A 17579-nucleotide genomic window follows, 5' to 3' on the forward strand; every position below is an offset into this window, starting at 1 on the left:
TAGTCCAGTGCTTTGCACACAGTAAGCGCTCAATAAGTACGCTTGAATGATTGAATGAATGAATGGGAACAGCCGCTACACTCTTCCAGACTGTAAGCTCCTTATGGGCAAGGAATGTGTATATTATATTGGTATATTGTAGTCTCCCAATAGGTTAGTAATAATAATGTTGGTATTTGTTAAGCGCTTCCTATGTGCCGAGCACTGTTCTAAGCGCTGGGGTAGAAACATGGTAATCAGGTTGTCCCACGTGAGGCTCCCAGTCTTCATCCCCATTTTACAGATGAGGTAACTGAGGCCCAGAGAAGTGAAGTGACTTGCCCACAGTCACACAGCTGTCAAGTCAGCTGTACAGTGCTTTTGCACACAGTAAGCGCTGAATAAATACGATCGACTGATTGGCACATAGTACGCGCTTAACAAATACGCCTTTTTAACGAATTTTAAAAAAAGGAAGAAATAAAAGACTTCAGAGCCCGCCCTGACCGCCGTGGTGTTAAACCAAAAGGGGCCACCAGGGGGAGCTACAACTCCCGGCCCGTAGCGGGTCCCGGGAGCCGGCCAGGGGCCGTTATTTCCCGGCATGCAGCGCCCGCCCCGCCAGGGCGCGGTCGGAACTACAAGTCCCAGCCTGCCCCGCGGGGCCGCGCGGCGTCGTGCGGCCCGGCCGCCGCCGCGCTGCCTGCTGGGAGATGTAGTCCGCCTCCGGGAGGCCCGGACGAGCCCAGGCGGGAACCAGAGCTAGGGAAGGTGCCGGGTCGGGGGAGGCGAGGGATCGGGTCGGGAGCCTCTGGATGCCCTCTGCTCAACGCTGTGCCCAACGTTCTGCCCCGGGCCCTGCTTGAGGCCCCGACCAGAGCCTTCCCCAGGCCCCGGATGGAGCCCACTTCCCAGGTTGGACCGAGAGAGGGGCGGGGGGGAGTGGGTGGGCCAAACCATTTCTGACACGGGGGGGGGGGAGGAAAATGAATTCCTCCCGAAAACGGGGCGCAGGAGGAGGCAGTGACCCTCCCAAGGGAAGAAGGCCGAGTTATAATTAGTCTTCAGTTCGTCTGCGGCTCATCCAGGGCAGGGAGCGCCCTGAGGGGCGAGAGGGATGGGCTGTCCCCCCCCGTCTCCCCCCCCCGGCCAGGAGTAGGACCGGCCGGCAGAGGACTGGCCCAGCCGCCTGGGAAAATAATCATCCCAATAAGAAGAAAAATAGTGTTCTTTGCAAAGGGCTCGTTCTGTGCCGGCCACTCTGCGAAACGCTGAGACGAGATAATCAGGTGGGGTGCAGTCGTCGTCCCACGTGGAGCTCACGGTCCAAAAACTCGGTTGGGGTGTGATGCCAATAAGCATGATAATAGTGATGGCATTTGTTCATAATGATAATAATGGTATTTGTTAAGCGCTTATTATGTGCCAAGCGCTGTTCTAAGCGCTGGGGGAGATACAAGGTCATCAGGTGGTCCCACGTGGGGCTCACAGTCTCCATCCCCATTCTACAGATGAGGCACCGAGGCACAGAGAAGTAAATTATAATTATTATAATAATGTTGGTATTTGTTAAGCGCTTACTATGTGCAGAGCACTGTTCTAAGCGCTGGGGGAGATACAAGGTCATCAGGTGGTCCCACGTGGGGCTCACAGTCTCCATCCCCATTCTACGGATGAGGCAACCGAGGCACAGAGAAGTGAATTATAATTATTATAATGCTGATATTTGTTAAGCGCTTACTAGGTGCCAAGCACTGCTCTAAGCGCTAGGGGAGATACAAGGTCATCAGGTTGTCCCACGTGGGGCTCCCAGGCTCAATCCCCATTTTTCAGATGAGGTCACTGAGGCCCAGAGAAGTGAAGATCACGCAGCAGACAGATGGCGGGGTCGGAATTGGAACCCACGACCTCTGACTCCCAAGCCTGGGCTCTTTCCACTAAGCCACACGGCTTCTACATAATATTAATAATTGTGATAGACGCCAGGCGCTGTACTAAGCGCTGGGTGGACACAAGCAAATCGGGTTGGACACGGTCCCTGTCCCACGTGGGGCTCAGAGTCTCCATCTCCATTTTACAGATGAGGGAACTGAGGCACAGAGAAGTAAAGGGACTTGCCCAAGGTCACGCAGCAGAGAAGTGGTGGAGCAGGTTTATTCTCCCAAGTGTTTAGTACAGTGCTCCGAACAGAGTAAGTGCTCATTAAGTGCCGTTAATTGATTGATTAGTTAGGAGGGAGAACTGGTAATCAAGGGTACAGTAAGCACTCAATAAATACGATTGAATGAAGGGTATTCATTCATTCAGTAGTATTTATTGAGCGCTTACTATGTGCAGAGCACTGTACAAAGCGCTTGGAATGGATAATTCGGCAACAGATAGAGACGATCCCTGCCCAGTGACGGGCTCACAGTCTAATGGGGGGAGACGGACGGCAGAGCAAAACAGAATGAAACAAAAACAAGACAACATCATCACGATAAATAGAATCAAGGGGTTGTACACCTCATAGGGTACTGAGCGCATACTATATATAGGGCACTCTATTGAGCTGTAGGGAGAGTAATAATAATGTTGGTATTTGTTAAGCGCTTACTATGTGCTGAGCACTGTTCTAAGCACTGGGGGAGATGCAGGGTAATCAGGTTGTCCCACGTGAGGCTCACAGTTAATCCCCATTTTACAGATGAGGTAACTGAGGCACAGAGAAGTAAAGTGACTTGCCCACCACAGTCACACGGCTGACAAGTGGCAGAGCCGGGATTCGAACCCATGACCTCCGACTCCCAAGCTGGGCTCTTTCCAGTGAGCCACGCTGCTTCTCTAGTTCAGTTCAAACTAGAGTTGGTAGACACATTCCCCGCCCACAATGAACTTATAGTCTACAGGGGGAGATACACATGCATATAAATTCATATTTAACTCCAAGCGCTTAGGACAGTGCTCTACACACAGTAAGCACTGCATTTAATCTTTTTTATTGAGCGCTTACCGTGTGCCGAGCATTGTGGTAAGCACTTGGAAAGTACAATTTGGCAATAGAGACAATCCCTGCCCACAACGGGCTCGCCGTCTAAGAGGGGAGAGACAGACATCAAAAGAAGTAAACAGGCATCAATAGCGTCACTATAAATAAATAGAATTATAGATATATATGCACATCAAAATAAGTAAACGGGCATTAATATAAATAGAATTATAGGTGTGCACATATACGCACAAGTGCCGTGGGGCGGGGAGGGGGGTAGAGGAGAGGGAGGGAGTCGGGGTGATGGGGCGGGGACGAGGGGCAGGGGGAAAGGGAGGGCTCAGTCTGGGATGGCCTCCTGGAGGAGGTGAGATTTCAATAGGGCTTTGAAGGGGGGAAGAGAGTTAGTTTGGAGGATGTGAGGAGGGAGGGCGTTCCGGGACGGCGGGAGGACGTGGGCCAGGGGTCGACAGCGGGACTGGCGAGACTGAGGCTCAGTGAGGAGGTGAGCGGCACCAGGGGAGCGGAGTGTGCGGCCTGGGATGGAGATGGAGAGAAGGGAGGTGAGGTAGGAGGGGGCGAGGGGATGGAGAGCTTGGAAGCCAAGAGTGAGGAGTTTTTGCTTCATGCGAAGGTTGATAGGCAACCACTGGAGATTTTTGAGGAGGGGGGTGACAGGCCCAGAGCATTTCTGTAGAAGGATAATCTAGGCAGCGGAGTGAAGAATAGACCGGAGCGGGGAGAGACGGGACGATGGGAGATCGGAGAGGAGGCTGACACAGTAATCCAGTCAGGATATTATGAGACCTTGTACTAGCACGGTAGCCGTGGGGATGGAGAGGAAAGGGCGGATCTTGGCCATGTCGTGAAAGTGAGACCGGCAGGATTTGGTGACGGATTGGATGCGTGGGGGGAATGAGGGAGCAGGGTGGAGGATGACGCCGAGGTCGCGGGCCCGTGAGACGGGAAGGACGGTGGTGCCGTCCACAGTGACGGGGAAGTCAGAGAGAGGACAGGGTCTGGGAGGGAAGATGAGGAGCTCGGTCTTGGATATGTTTAACTTTAGGTGGCGGGGGGGCTTCCAGGTGGAGATGTCCTGAAGGCAGGAGGAGATACGAGCCTGGAGAGAGGGAGAGGGAACGGGGGAGGAGAGGTAGATTTGGGGGTCATCCGCATAGAGGTGGTAGTTAAAACTGGGAGCGAATGAGTTCTCCAAGGGAGTGAGTGTAGATGGACAATAGAAGGGGACCGAGAACTGAACTCTGAGGGTCCCCGACAGTTAGATGATGCTTTCAGCAAGACTTTGAAGATAGAGCGATAGTCTTTTGGTTATGAAGTGGAACAATGTTCCAGGCCAGAGGCAGGAGGTTGGCGAGAAGTCAGCGGTGAGATAGGTGAGACTGAGGTACAGTGAGAAGGTTGGCATTAGAGGAACAAAGTGTGTGGGCTGGTTGGAGTGGGAGGCCGGTGAGGTGAAGTAGGAGGCTGAGTGCTTTATAGCTAATGGTGAAAAGTTTCTTTTTGATGCAGAGATGGATTCTACATTTTTGTAGAAAGATAATCCGGACAGCAGAGTGAAGTATGGACTGGAGTTGGGGGAGAGACAGGAGGCAGGGAGGTCATTCATTCATTCATTCATTCATTCAGTTGTATTTATTGAGCATTTATTGCATGCAGAACACTTCACTGAGCGCTTAGAATGAACAGTTCGGCAACAGATAGAAACAATCCCTGCCCAAAGACGGGCTCACAGTCTAAAAGGGGACGACAGACGGCAAAACAAAACCAAGTCAACAGGTTAAGTGGTTGGGATGACATAGTAGCAGTTTGGATGGAGAAGAAAGGGTAGATTTTAGCAGTGTTGTGAAAAAATAGGATTTGGTGACGTTGAATATGTGGGTTGAATGAAAGAGATGAGGATAACGCTAAGCTTAAGGGCGTGTGAAACAGAGAGGTTGGTGATGATGTTGATGGCATTTGTTAAGCGCTTACTATGTGCCAAGCACTGTTCTAAGGGCTGGCGTAGATACAGGGTAATCAGGTTGTCCCACGTGGGGCTCACAGTCTTAGTCCCCATTTTACAGATAAGGTCACTGAGGGCCAGAGAAGTGAAGTGACTTGCCCAAGGTCACGCAGCAGACGAGTGGCGGAGCTGGGATTAGAACCCGTGATCTTCTGACTCCCAGGCTCGTGCTCTAACCACTGCACCATACTGTTTCCACGGTCACACGGCAGGCAAGCGACTCGGGGTTCGATTGTCTTTTCAGGTGTCTCTGGCCCTCTGAGGGCCCAGGAGTCCCCGGGCCAAGATGTCCTCGGCCCTCACGGAGGAGCAGAAGAAGAAGATCGAGGAGAACCGGCAGAAGGCCCTGGCCCGCAGAGCTGAGAAGCAGGCACAGCGCCATCAGAGCCGCGGGCCGGGACCCCCCGGCCCCGCCGCCCCCACGGCCCCGCCGCAGCGCAACGGCCGGCCGGCCCACGGGGGCCAGGCCCCGGACGGCTCGAGGACCCGGACGTCCGGGGTAGTCCCTCCCCTCGGCCCTGCCGACCAGCCCACGGCCGGACTGAGGCCGGGCGAGGACCGACCGGACCGGCGGACTCCGGGGACCACCGCTCCCCCGCCCTTCCCCGCGGCAGGCCGGGAGCCCCCCACTTCTTCCCCGTCGGCCCCTCCGGCTAATCCCCCAGGGCGGCCCGAGCGGGAGCCCGGCTACCGGCCCCCTGCCCCCGGCCCCGAGGCCTTCCGGGAGGAGGCGGCCGGCCGGCCCTGTGCTCGTCCGGGCCCGCGGGACCCTGGAGCCCCTTCCCGCGGGACCGGGACCCACGGGAAGTGTACCAGGAGGGCCGGGAACCGCTTCCAGGTGGAAGTCGGCTACGACGCCAAGCTCCTCGCCGTGTTCAAGAGTCTGCCCAGCAGGATCTACGGTCATCCCGCCCCCACCCCTGCCGCCCCCATCCCTCTTTCTCCTCACCTTTCCCTACGCCTTGACCGGACTCCCCCCCACCTCCCAACCCTGCCACTCCCCCGCTCCTTTCCCATCCCCTCTCCCAGAGCCTCTCCCGCCGGGTCGGACTCAGTGTCCGGCTTACCTGCCATCAGTTTTGTTCGGCGACAGGGCCATCTGCCTGGGTGTGGGAAGAGGAGGTGGCCGGAGTGATAGAAGCGATAATAGCAAGAGCAGTAGTAGTAATAATAATAATGTTGCAATCTGTTAAACGCTTACTATGTGCCGAGCACTGTTCTAAGCGCTGGGGTAGATACAGGGTCATCGGGTTGTCCCACGTGGGGTTCACAGTCTTAATCCCCATTTTACAGATGAGGGAACTGAGGCACAGAGAAGAGAAGTGACTTGCCCACAGTCACACAGCTGACAAGTGGCAGAGTAGTAGCCATGATAATGATGATGATAATTATGTTATTTGTTAAGCACTTACTCTGTGCCAGGCACTGTGCTGGGCACTGGGGTAGATACGCGACAGTCAGGTTGGACACAGTCCCTGTCCCTCATGGGACTCACCGTCTTAATTCCCATTTTCCAGATGAGGTCACTGAGGTCCGGAGAAGTGAAGTGACTTAGGAGCAGTAGTTAGTTATAGTAGCGGTAGTAATAATGATAATAGTAGTGATAATAGTAATATCATAATAGATAATAGCAATAATAGTGATCATAGTAATAGCTTTAATAATAATGATGGTATTTGTTAAGCGTTTACTATGGGCCAACCACTGTTCTAAGCGCTGGGGTAGATAAAAGGTAATCAGGTTGGACACAGTCCCTGTCCACACAATAATAAGAATAATTATGGTACTTGATAAGCATTTACTATGGGCCAACCACCGTTCTAAGCGCTGGGGTAGATAAAAGATAATCAGGTTGGACGTAGTTCCAACCCACATAATAATAATTATGGTACTTGTCAAGTGTTTACTATAGGCCAAGCACCGTTCTAAGCGCTGGGGTAAATACAAGGTAATCAGGTTGGACACAGTCCCTGCCCCACATAATAATAATAATTATACTCGTTAAGCATTTATTCTGGGCCAAGCACCGTTCTAAATGCTGGGGTAGATCCAAGGTAATCAAGTCGGACACAGGCCCTGTCCCACATGGGGCTCAAACTCTTCATCCCATTTTACAGAGGAGGTAATTGAGGCCCAGAGAAGTGAACTGACTTCCCAAGGTCACGCAGCAGACACGCGGCAGAGCCGGGATCAGAACCCAGGTCCTCGGCCTCCCGGACTCGTGTTCTATCCGCTAAGCCGTGCTGCTTCCCGGCTTCGCCGCTTGTCTGCTGTATGACCTCGGGCAAGTCACTTCACCTCTCTGTGCCTCAGTTACCTCGTCTGGAAAATGGGGATTCAGACTGTGGGCCCTGCGTGGGACAACCTCGTTACCTTGTATCTATCCCAGCGCTTAGAACGGTGCTTGACGCATAGCAAGCACTTAACAAATACCGTAATTTTTATCAATAGTAGCAGTAATCATTGCAATAGTGGTCTTAGTAGTAATCATATTTATTTATGGCACTAAACACTTGGGAGAGAGCAGGATAACAATAAACAGACACATTTCCTGCCCGCAAAGAGCTTACAGTCTAGAGGGGGAGGCGGACGTTCATAGAAATAAGTAAGTGACGGAAATGGTTCCAAAGGTCAGGGGACTGAGGGAGGAGTGAATAAAGAGGGATAATAATATTAATGATGGTATTTGTTAAGCGCTTACTATGTGCCGAGCACTGTTCTAAGCGCTGGGGGGAGATAGAAAGTCATCAGGTTGTCCCACGTGGGGCTCACAGACTCAATCCCCATTTTACAGATGAGGGAACTGAGGCACAGAGATCCAAAGCGATTTGCCCAAAGTCACACAGCTGATAAGCGTGGCTTAGTGGAAGGGTGTATATCTCCTTGATTCTATTTAGCTTGATGATGATGTCTCGTTTTGTTTTGTTCTGTTTTGCTCTGCCGGCTGCCTCCCCTGTCTAGACTGTGAGCCCGCCACTGGGCAGGGATGGTCTCGATCTGTTGCCAAATTGTCCATTCCAAGCGCTTAGTACAGTGCTCTGCACATAGTAAGTGCTCAATAAATACTATTGAATGAATGAAGAGCCCGGACTTGGGAGTCAGAGGTCGTGGGTTCTAATCCCGCCTCTGCCACCTGTCAGCTGTGTGACTTTGGGCAAGTCACTTCACTTCCCTGGGCCTGAGTTGTCTCATCTGTAAAATGGGGATTATGACAGTGAGCCCCATTTGGGACAACCTATTTACCTTGCATCTACTCCAGTGTTTAGAACAGTGCTTGGTACATAATAAATGCTTAACAAATACCATGAACATTGCTATTATTATTATTATTACTCCCCCAAAGACTCAGTACAGTGCTCAACAGACACCATTGATTGATTGACAGAAAGGTCCTCGTGGGCAGGGAACGGGTCTACCAGTTAATAATGTTGGTATTTGTTAAGCGCTCACTATGTGCCGAGCACTGTTCTAAGCGCTGGGGTAGACACAAGGGAGTCAGGTTGTCCCACGCGGGGCTCACAGTCTTCATCCCCATTTTACAGATGAGGTCACTGAGGCACAGAGAAGTTAAGTGACCTGCCCACAGTCACACAGCTGACAAGTGGCGGAGCCGGGATTCGAACTCATGACCTCCGACTCCAAAGCCCGTGCTCTTTCCACTGAGCCACGTGCTTCTCAGTTCTGTTCTGTTCTGTACCAGTTCTGTTTTGTGGTCCTCTCCGGAGCGCTTGGTACAGTGCTCTGCACCCAGTAAGCGCTCAATCGATACCACTGATTGATTGAATGACTGTCAGGCCCTTGGGGGCAGGGAACAGGTCTACCAATCCTGTTACTTGGTACTCTCCAGAGCGCTTCGTTCAGTGCTCCGCACCCAGTAAGCGCTCACTAAATACCACTGATTGATCAACTGAGTGTTTGGGAGAGTACAAGTAGAATTGTTAGACACAAACCAGAACCCCAAGGAGCTTAGAGGCTGAAGGGGGAGACCGGCAGAAAAATAATCGACAGATAGAAGGGAGGAAAAATGAGTATTTAAGTGAGCGAGCGCTTACATTAGAGGGTCCGGAACTCCTGGGGGTTGTCGTGAGTGGGGAGTTGGGGCAGAAGTCCCCGCTGTGGCAGCTGGGGAAATGTGCCGTGGGGAGGAGGGAAAAATCAATCTGGGAAGGCCAGGCGGAGGGATGAAATTCCAGAAGGGCTTTGAAGAGCCGCCCTCAGCTTGCGAAGCGGCGTGGGGCAGATCCAGGTTTTCAGGTCGACACAGTCCCCGACCCCTCTCAGAGCTCACATAATCTAAGTAATAATAATAATAATAATAATAATGTTGGTATTTGTTAAGCGCTTACTATGTGCCGAGCACTGTTCTAAGCGCTGGGGTAGTCAGGGGGGAATCAGGATGTCCCACGTGGGGCTCACAGTCTTAATCCCCATTTTACAGATGAGGTAACTGAGGCACAGAGGAGTTAAGTGACTTGCCCACAGTCACACAGCTGCCAAGTGGCAGAGCCGGGCTTCGAACTCATGACCTCTGACTCCAAAGCCCGTGCTCTTTCCACTGAGCCACGGTATTGAATCCTCATGATGAGGATATTGAGGCCCAGAGAAGTGAAATGGCTTGAGCTTGGGGTCTCTCAGCGGGCCGGTGGGCTGAGGGCCACGGGTCCCAGAGGCACGCGTCATTAAGTTGTCAAAAATCAATGTTACAATCATTATTATTGTCATGATCATTGTTAGGAGCTTACTAGGCATCAAGGACTGTATGAAGTGCTGGGGTAGATATAGGTTAATAATAATAATAATGACGTTGGTATTTGTTAAGCACTTACTATGTGCAGAGCACTGTTCAGTAAGCGCTGGGGTGGATACAGGGTCATCAGGTTGTCCCACGTGAGGCTCCCAGTTAATCCCCATTTTACAGCTGAGGTAACCTGAGGCACAGAGAAGTGAAGTGACTTGCCCACAGTCACACAGCTGACAAATGGCAGAGCCGGGATTCGAACCCATGACTGCTGACTCCCAAGCCTGGGCTCTTTCCACTGAGCCATGCTGCTTCTCACAGTCCCTGTCCCACTGAGGGCTCCCAGACTAAATAAGAGGGAGCACAGGTGTTGAATCCCCAAGCACGAAGAGCACGGGCCTGGGAGCCAGAGGACCTGGTTTCGCCACGTCGACTGTGTGACCCTGGGCAAGTCGCTTTGCTCCTCTAGGCCCTCAGTTACCTCATCTGTAAAATGGGGATTAAGACTATAATTTCTACTTGGGACATGGACTGTGTCCAGCCCAGTTATCTTGTCCCTACCCCAAGCGCTTCACAGATACTGTAATTGCACATCTTCCCATTCCTCAAAAATCTCTCATGGTCCCGGCTCTGCCACTTGTCAGCTTTGTGACTGTGGGCAAGTCACTTCACTTCTCTGTGCCTCAGTTACCTCATCTGTAAAGTGGGGATTAACTGTGAGCCTCACGTGGGACAACCTGATGACCCTGTATCTACCCCTGCGCTTAGAACAGTGCTCTGCACATTGTAAGCGCTTAACAAATACCAACATTATTATTATTTGGGTCGCCCACCCACCTCCTCACAGAGCAGAAACTCCTGACCATCGTCTTAGAGGCACTCAATCAGCTCTCTCCTTCTTGCTAATTATTATTATTATCATTATCAAGTGCTTACTACGCATCAAGGACTGTATTAAGTGCTGGGGTAGATACAGGTTAATCAGACGGGACACAGTCACAGTCACAGACTGAGGAGGAGGGAGGACAGGTGCTGAACCCCCACTTTGCCATTGAGGGAACTGAGGCCCAGAGAAGTGAAGTGACTTGGCCAAGGTCACATGGCAGGCAAGTTGCCAGGTCCTTTGACTCCCAGGCCCCGGGTCTAGAGAAGCAGCGTGGCTTCGTGGAAAGTGCACGGGCTTGGGAGTCACGGGTCATGGGTTCTAATCCTGGCTCCGCCGCTTGTCAGCGGGGTGACTTTAGGCAAGTCACTTCATTTCCCTGGGCCTCATTGACCTCATCTGTAAAATGAGGATTAAAACTGTGAACCCCACATGGGACAACCTTATTACCTTGTATCTATCCCAGTGCTTAGAACAGTGCTTGGTACACAGTAAGCCCTTAGCAAATGCCATCAGGGTTATTTATTTCCACTCCCAAGGCCAATTTCCTCCCAAGGCCAATGGTCATATTTTAAGTTGTGGCCTCAAAGCCTGAACAGGTTATGTTTTGGGAGGTTGATTTTTGCGGCTATTGAACTTTTGACTCTTTTCCTGCAGCCAAGGAGATTAACTTCTTAGTGTTTTGACAATTTAGTGTGGCTTGCCCTTGGGACCCGTGGTCCTCGGCCCACTGGCCCGCTGTGTGACCTTGAGCAAGTCATTTTTATTTCTCTGGGCCTCAATTTCCTCATCCTTCTCATGGGGATTCAATCTCTGCTCTCCCTCCTACTTAGATTACGTGAGTCCTGTGGGGTTCAGGGTCTGTGTCGGCCTGAAAACTTGTATCTACCCCAGCCTTCAACAAATATTATCATCTCTGTTGTTATCATTGTGGTCATTCACTATAATCATTACTATTTGAGAAGCAGCATGGCTCAGTGGAAAGAGCGTGGACTTGGGAGTCAGAGGTCACTGGTTCTGATCCAGGCTCCGCCGCTAGTCAGCTGTGTGACCTTGGGCAAGTCACTTCACTTCTCTGTGCCTCAGTTACCTCATCTGTCAAATGGGGGATTAAAAAACTGTGAGCCCCACGTGGGACAACCTGATCACCTTGTATCCCCCAGCGCTTAGAACAGTGCTTTGCACATAGTAAGCGCTTAACAAATGCCACAATTTGATTTATTGTTGTTATATCATTAGGATGTGGAGGATCAAAGGGCCCGGAGGATCAAAGGGCCCGGCTCCCAGGAATCCAGTGCCCGTGTCCAGTAATAATAATAATTTATTAATAATTTCATTATGATTATTATTGTATTTCTTAAGTGTTTCGTATGGGCCAAGCACTATACTAAGTACTGAGATAGATACAAGATAATCAGGACCCACAAGGAGCTTCACAGTGTTGGCAGGAGGGAGAACAAGTATTGAATCTCCATTTTGCAAATGAGGGAACTGAGGCCCAGAGAAGTGAAGCGACTTGCCCAAGGCCACGCAGCAGACACGTGACGGATCCGGGATTCGATCCGAGGCCCTCTGACTCCCAGACCCGGGTTGGCTCAGTGACAAGAGCCTGGACCTGGGAGGCAGAGGTCGTGAAGTCAGAAAGTGACTTTCCCGAAGTCTCACAACTGACAAGAGGTGGAGCCGGGATTAGAACCCACGACCTCTAACTCCCAAGCTCAGGCTCTTTCCGCACTGCGTCTTCCCTCTCCCTCCTCCCTCTTCCTCCTCCCCCCGCCTTCTCTCCTCTCTCTCCTTCCCTCCTCCCTCTTCTTCCTTCTCCCCTTCTCCCTCCTCCTTCTCCCGTCCCCTCCTTCTTCTCCCCTCCTCCCTCTCCCCTTCTTCTTATTGATAATAATTATTTTTATGGTACACGTTAAGCGCTTACTATGTGCCAAGCACTGTTCTAAGAACCGTGGAAGGTACACGTTAATCAGGTTGGACACAGTCTCTGTCCCACATGAGGCTCCCGGTCTTAATCCTCATTTTACAGATGAGGGAACCGAGGCCCATTGAAGTAAAGTGCCTTGCCCCAGGTCACACAGCAGAGAAGTAACAGAGCTCAGGATTAGAACCCAGGTTCTTCTCACTCCCAGGCCTGGCCTCTATCCACTAAGCCATGCTGCTTCTCTCCTCTCTGTCCTCCCCTTCTCCCGCCTCCCTTTCGTTCCTCCTCCTCCCTTCCCCTCCTCCCTCTCCCTCCTTCCGCTCTTCTCTTCCTTTCTCCCCTCATCCCTCATAATAATAACAATAACGGTATTCGTTAAGCACTTACTATGTGCCAAGCACCGTTCTAAGCACTGGGGTCGATACAAGGTAATGAGGTTTTCCCACGTGGGGCTCACGGTCTCAGTCCCCATTTTATAGATGAGGTAACTGAGGCACAGAGAAGTGAAGTGCCTTGCCCAAAGTCACACAGCTCCGCCGGGACTAGAACCCACGACCTCTGACTTCCAAGCCCGGGCTCTTTCCACTAAGCCACGCTGCTTCTTCTCTTCCCCTTCTTGTGTCCTCGCTGTTCGGCGGGGCGACTGTGGGGATCGAGCGCTTAGTTCGGCGCTCTGCACATAGTAAGCGCTCAGTAAATACTTGAATGAATGATTAGAGACCTCCAGTTGCCCAGAATTTTGAACAGCCCAGCCGGAAGGGTCAGTGAAGGACAGGGAACGTGGCTGTCGACCCTTTCGTATCGGACTTTCCCAAGCATTTAACACGGCGCTCTGCGTACGGTAAACTCTCATTAAATGCCACCGATGGATTGATACCTCCGGTCACGTTGGTCTTCGTGGACTGACCGCTCCCTCCTTCTCCGTTGCAGATCCGACCACGCAGCTGTGGAACTTCAGCCTGGCCGACTACGGCGATCTCAGTAAGTAGAGCCGGCCGAGAGCGGGCCCGGACTCCTGCCGCTGACCTCGCTGCCCTCCACCTTTCCAGAGGTGGTGGGTCCTCCCCCTCGATCCGACTGGGCGCCGTCGGCCTTCGGAGCGGTGGGGGCCGGCGGCGCGTCATCCGTCCTCCCCGGCTCCTTTTCCCTGGAGCTCAAGGGCCCGTGAAACGAAACGGCAGCACGAGGAGAGCGGGGAGATGGGGACCGTTGACCGAGACAGCTCCTCAGCCCCACTTCCTCCTCCTCTCCCCTCCTTCTCGCCTCCCCGTCCACGTCCGAACTGTGCCGTCCTGGTCCTCCTTGCCCTCCCACCTTCCTCCTTGCCCTCGGCCTTCCACACCTTCCCCTCCAACCCCAAAGGCCCATTTATGCCGCGGGCTAGTGGTCAAGGGGTTTGTCCTCCTCTCCGTCCTGCCGCTGCACGTCCCCCTCCCCTTCCCCCCTGCCCGTAAGGGCACATTTGTGCCTTGGGCTAGTGGCCAAGAGGCTTGTTCTCCTCCTCACTGTCCCCCCCGCCAGACCTCCCCCGCCTCGGAGGGCACAGTCGTGCCCCGGACTGGTGGTCAAGGGGCCTGTGCTCCTCACTGTCCCCCCCAAATGCATCTCCCTCTCACCCCCCCCAACCTAAGGGCCAGCTGTACGGTAGGCTGGTGGTCAGGGAGGTCTGCCATCTTCACTCTGCCCCTGCCATACCTCCCCCTCCCTTTTCCCCGCTGCCTCTGAAGGCCCAGCTGTTCCGTGGGCTGGTGGTCAGGGTGGCCTGACGTCCTCGCCCTGCCACATCTCCCCCTCCACCCCTGAGCGTCCAGTTGTGCCGCGGGCTTGTGGTTGGGGCGGGGACGGGGGGGGTCTGTCCTCCTCGCCCTCCCGCCGTCTCCCAAGGGCCCAGCTGTGCCGTGGGTTGGTGGCCCGAGGTCGGAGGGGCCCGGCCGTCCTCACCCCGTACTTCCTTCCTCGCAGTGAAAGCCGTCCGGAGCCTCCCCGGGGTGTCCCTGCAGCCCCTGGCAGGGCCGGACACCGCCTCCGTCGGCGCCGGGGAGCCCCGGGCGGCCGCTCCCCCAGAGCCGGGAGGCCCCCCTTCGGCCCGCATCCAGGGCCGCTGCGTGCTCCTCTCCCGCAGCCGCTTCGAGGTGGACGTCGGCTACTCCGCGGAGCTGGTGGGCCTCTTTCAGCAGATGGGGTCCAAGAACTACGGCGAGTGTCCGGGGAAGGGGCCGGGGGAGGCGGCGAGGGGGTCGGGTTGGTCCTGACTCAGTGCCGGTAATGGCAGGACCTGGGTTCTCGTCCCGGCTCCGCCACTTGTCTGCCGGGTGACCTCGGGCAAGTCGCTTTGCTTCTCTGGGCCTCAGTTCCCTCATCTGGAAAATGGCCATTAAAACAGCGAGTCCCATGTGTGACAGGGACTGTTTCCAACCTGATTGCCTTGTATCTGCCCCGGCGCTTAGTACAGTGTCTGGCACATAGCGCTTAACAAATACCGTAATCATTATTATCATCCTTATGCTGTCGCTTCACTGGGCCTCAGTTACCTCATCTGTAAATTGGAGATTGACCGTGAGCCCAATGTGGGACCCTGGACTGTGTCCAACCGGATTACTCTGTGGATGCCCCAGCAGTTAGAACAGTCCTCGGCATGTAGGAAGCGCTTAACAATGCCATTAAAAAAAAATAGTACCATCCCCTCCTTCCCAGTTCTCATCTTGCCCGGCCACGCTTCCGGGACTGCCCAGCAGGAGGAAATGGGCAAGGGGCCCTAATAAGAAGAAGAAGAAGAAGAATGATAATAATGATGGTATTTGTTAAGCGCTCACTACGTGTCAAGCCCTGTTTTCAGCGCTGGGGTAGATACAAGGTGATCAGGTTGTCCCATGAGGGGCTCCCAGTCTTAATCCCCATTTTACAGATGAGGGAACTGAGGCACAGAGAAGGGAAGTGACTTGCCCAAAGTCACACAGCTGCTAAGTGGCGGAGCCAGGATTAGAACCTACAAACCCCTACCTGCGCGAGAGCTGGCGGGCGGCCGGTCCCTTTCGGCCCGCGGCTTCACGGCCTCTTCTGTCTTTTCCCCACAACAGACGGGAAGACCCGCAAGTGGAATTTTCTCTTGGAAGAATACTCGAAGCTGAGTGAGTGTGTCCGTCCCCCCCGCCTGCCCAATCCCTTCCCTGAGCCCCCCACAGCCTCCCTCTCCCCAATTATCGCTAGAGTCATTCGTTCATTCATTCGATCTTAATTATTGAGGGCCTACTGTGCGCAGAGCACTGAACTAAGCGCTTGGGAGAGTATAATACAACAATAAACAGACACAATCCCTGCCCACAAAAACTTACAGTTTAGAGGGACTATCGCAGCTGCTCGTGAGCTCGTCCCCCCTTGCCCAAGGTCACAACAGACAGGTGGCGGAGCCAGAATTAGAACCCAGGTCCTTCTGACTCAGAAGATGATTGACTAGATGATTGGGCGGGAGTCATTCATTCATTCAATTGTATTTATTGAGCGCTTACTGGGTGCAGAGCACTGTACTAAGTGCTTGAAAATTACAATTCAGCAATAAAGAGAGACATTCCCTGCCCACGTCGGGCTTCGGTCTAGAAGCGGGGAGACAGCAGGGAGCGGGCGTTGGTAAGGCTGCATCCCAAGGCAGCAAGGGACCTGGGAGAAGAGAAGGATTTTCCATGGAGGGACAAGGGAAAGAGAGAAGGATTTCCAAAACCCAGGCAGGAGGGAAGACGTGAGCAAAGAGTTGATGGGGAGAGAGAAGAGAGCCAGGCACAGTGAATTGGTTATCTTGAAGGTCACAGAAAGTGCACAGTGGGGGTGTGGTGGGAGAAAAATGGGTAAGTAGTAATAATAATTGCGGCATTCACTATGTGCCAGGCACTTTACGCAGCGCTGGGGAGGATACAAGCAAATCGGGTTGGACACAGTCCCCGTCCCATCTGGGCCTCACAGTCTTAATCCCCATTTTCCAGATGAGGGAACTGAAGCACAGAGAAATGAAGTGACTTGATTCTATTTAGTCGCCATTGTTTTTACGAGATGTTCTTCCCCTCGACTCTATTTATCGCCATCGTTCTCGTCCGTCCGTCTCCCCCGATCAGACCGTGAGCCCGTCAAACAGCAGGGACCGTCTCTATCTGTTGCCGACTTGTTCATTCCAAGCGCTTAGTACAGTGCCCTGCACATAGCGCTCAATAAATACTATTGAATGAATGAATGACTTGCCCAAGGCCACCCAGCAGACAAGTGGCAGAGCTGGGATTAGAACCCACAACCTTTTGATTCCCAGGCCCGGGCTCTACAATAATAATAATAATAGTATTTGTTAAATGCTTACTAAGTGGCAAACACTCTTCTAAGTGCTGGGGTAAATACAAGGTAATCAAGTTCATTCATTCATTCAATAGTATTTATTGAGCGCTTACTATGTGCAGAGCACTGTACTAAGCGCTTGGAATGAACAAGTCGGCAACATGTGGAGCTCACAGTTTCAATTTGTACATCCCAAGTGCTCAGTACAGTGCTCTGCACATAGTGCTCAATAAATACGATCGAATGAATGCATCCCCCTTTTATTCATTCATTCCTTCAATCATATTTATTGAGCGCTTACTGTGTGCAGAGCACTATACTAGGTACTTGGAATGTACAATTGGGCAGCAGATAAAAACAATCCCTGCCCAACAACAGGCTCACAGTCTAGAACGGGGAAACAGACAACGAAACAAAACAGATAAGGTAAACTGAGGTACAGAGAAGTGAAGTGACTTGTCCAAAGTCACACAGCTGAGAAGTGGCAGAGCCGGGATTAGAACCCACGACCTCTGACTCCCAAGCCCGGGCTCTTTCCACTGAGCCAAGCTTCGTCTCTACCCGTGCCGTATAGCAAATGGCCAGGATTTTGAGCTTGCGCAAAGATGGAGTGGCAGCCATTAGAGGGGCGGGAACCTACCGACCGAATGGTTTTCCGGGAGAATAATCCACGACGCAGAGGATAGGTTGGATTAGAGAGGAGTGAGTCTGGAGACAGGGAGGCCAGCTGATGTGGTAGTCAAGGCG

At 52.8% G+C, this 17579-nt stretch overlaps 1 protein-coding gene across 4 annotated transcripts in view; it reads left to right on the forward strand.

Moving 5' to 3' along the window:
- Positions 1–695: 695 nt before the first annotated feature.
- The window catches only part of SMARCAL1 (SWI/SNF related, matrix associated, actin dependent regulator of chromatin, subfamily a like 1), a 58148-nt gene continuing 41264 nt past the window's right edge, over positions 696–17579 (forward strand). For 3 of the 4 annotated variants that reach the window (XM_029072196.2, XM_029072211.2, XM_029072219.2), the window contains exons 1-5: positions 696–894; positions 5215–5872; positions 13449–13499; positions 14481–14714; positions 15596–15646. In XM_029072196.2, coding sequence (XP_028928029.1) covers positions 5257–5872; positions 13449–13499; positions 14481–14714; positions 15596–15646 — 952 coding nt within the window. In that variant the 5' untranslated portion in view covers positions 696–894; positions 5215–5256. Of the gene's footprint in view, positions 895–1013; positions 1269–5214; positions 5873–13448; positions 13500–14480; positions 14715–15595; positions 15647–17579 lie in introns of those variants that run through there. The other variant, XM_029072203.2, reaches the window with a different exon arrangement.

Source organism: Ornithorhynchus anatinus, chromosome 1 (genome assembly GCF_004115215.2).
Source record: "Ornithorhynchus anatinus isolate Pmale09 chromosome 1, mOrnAna1.pri.v4, whole genome shotgun sequence".
In the NCBI taxonomy this organism is placed as follows: Eukaryota; Metazoa; Chordata; class Mammalia; order Monotremata; family Ornithorhynchidae; genus Ornithorhynchus; species Ornithorhynchus anatinus.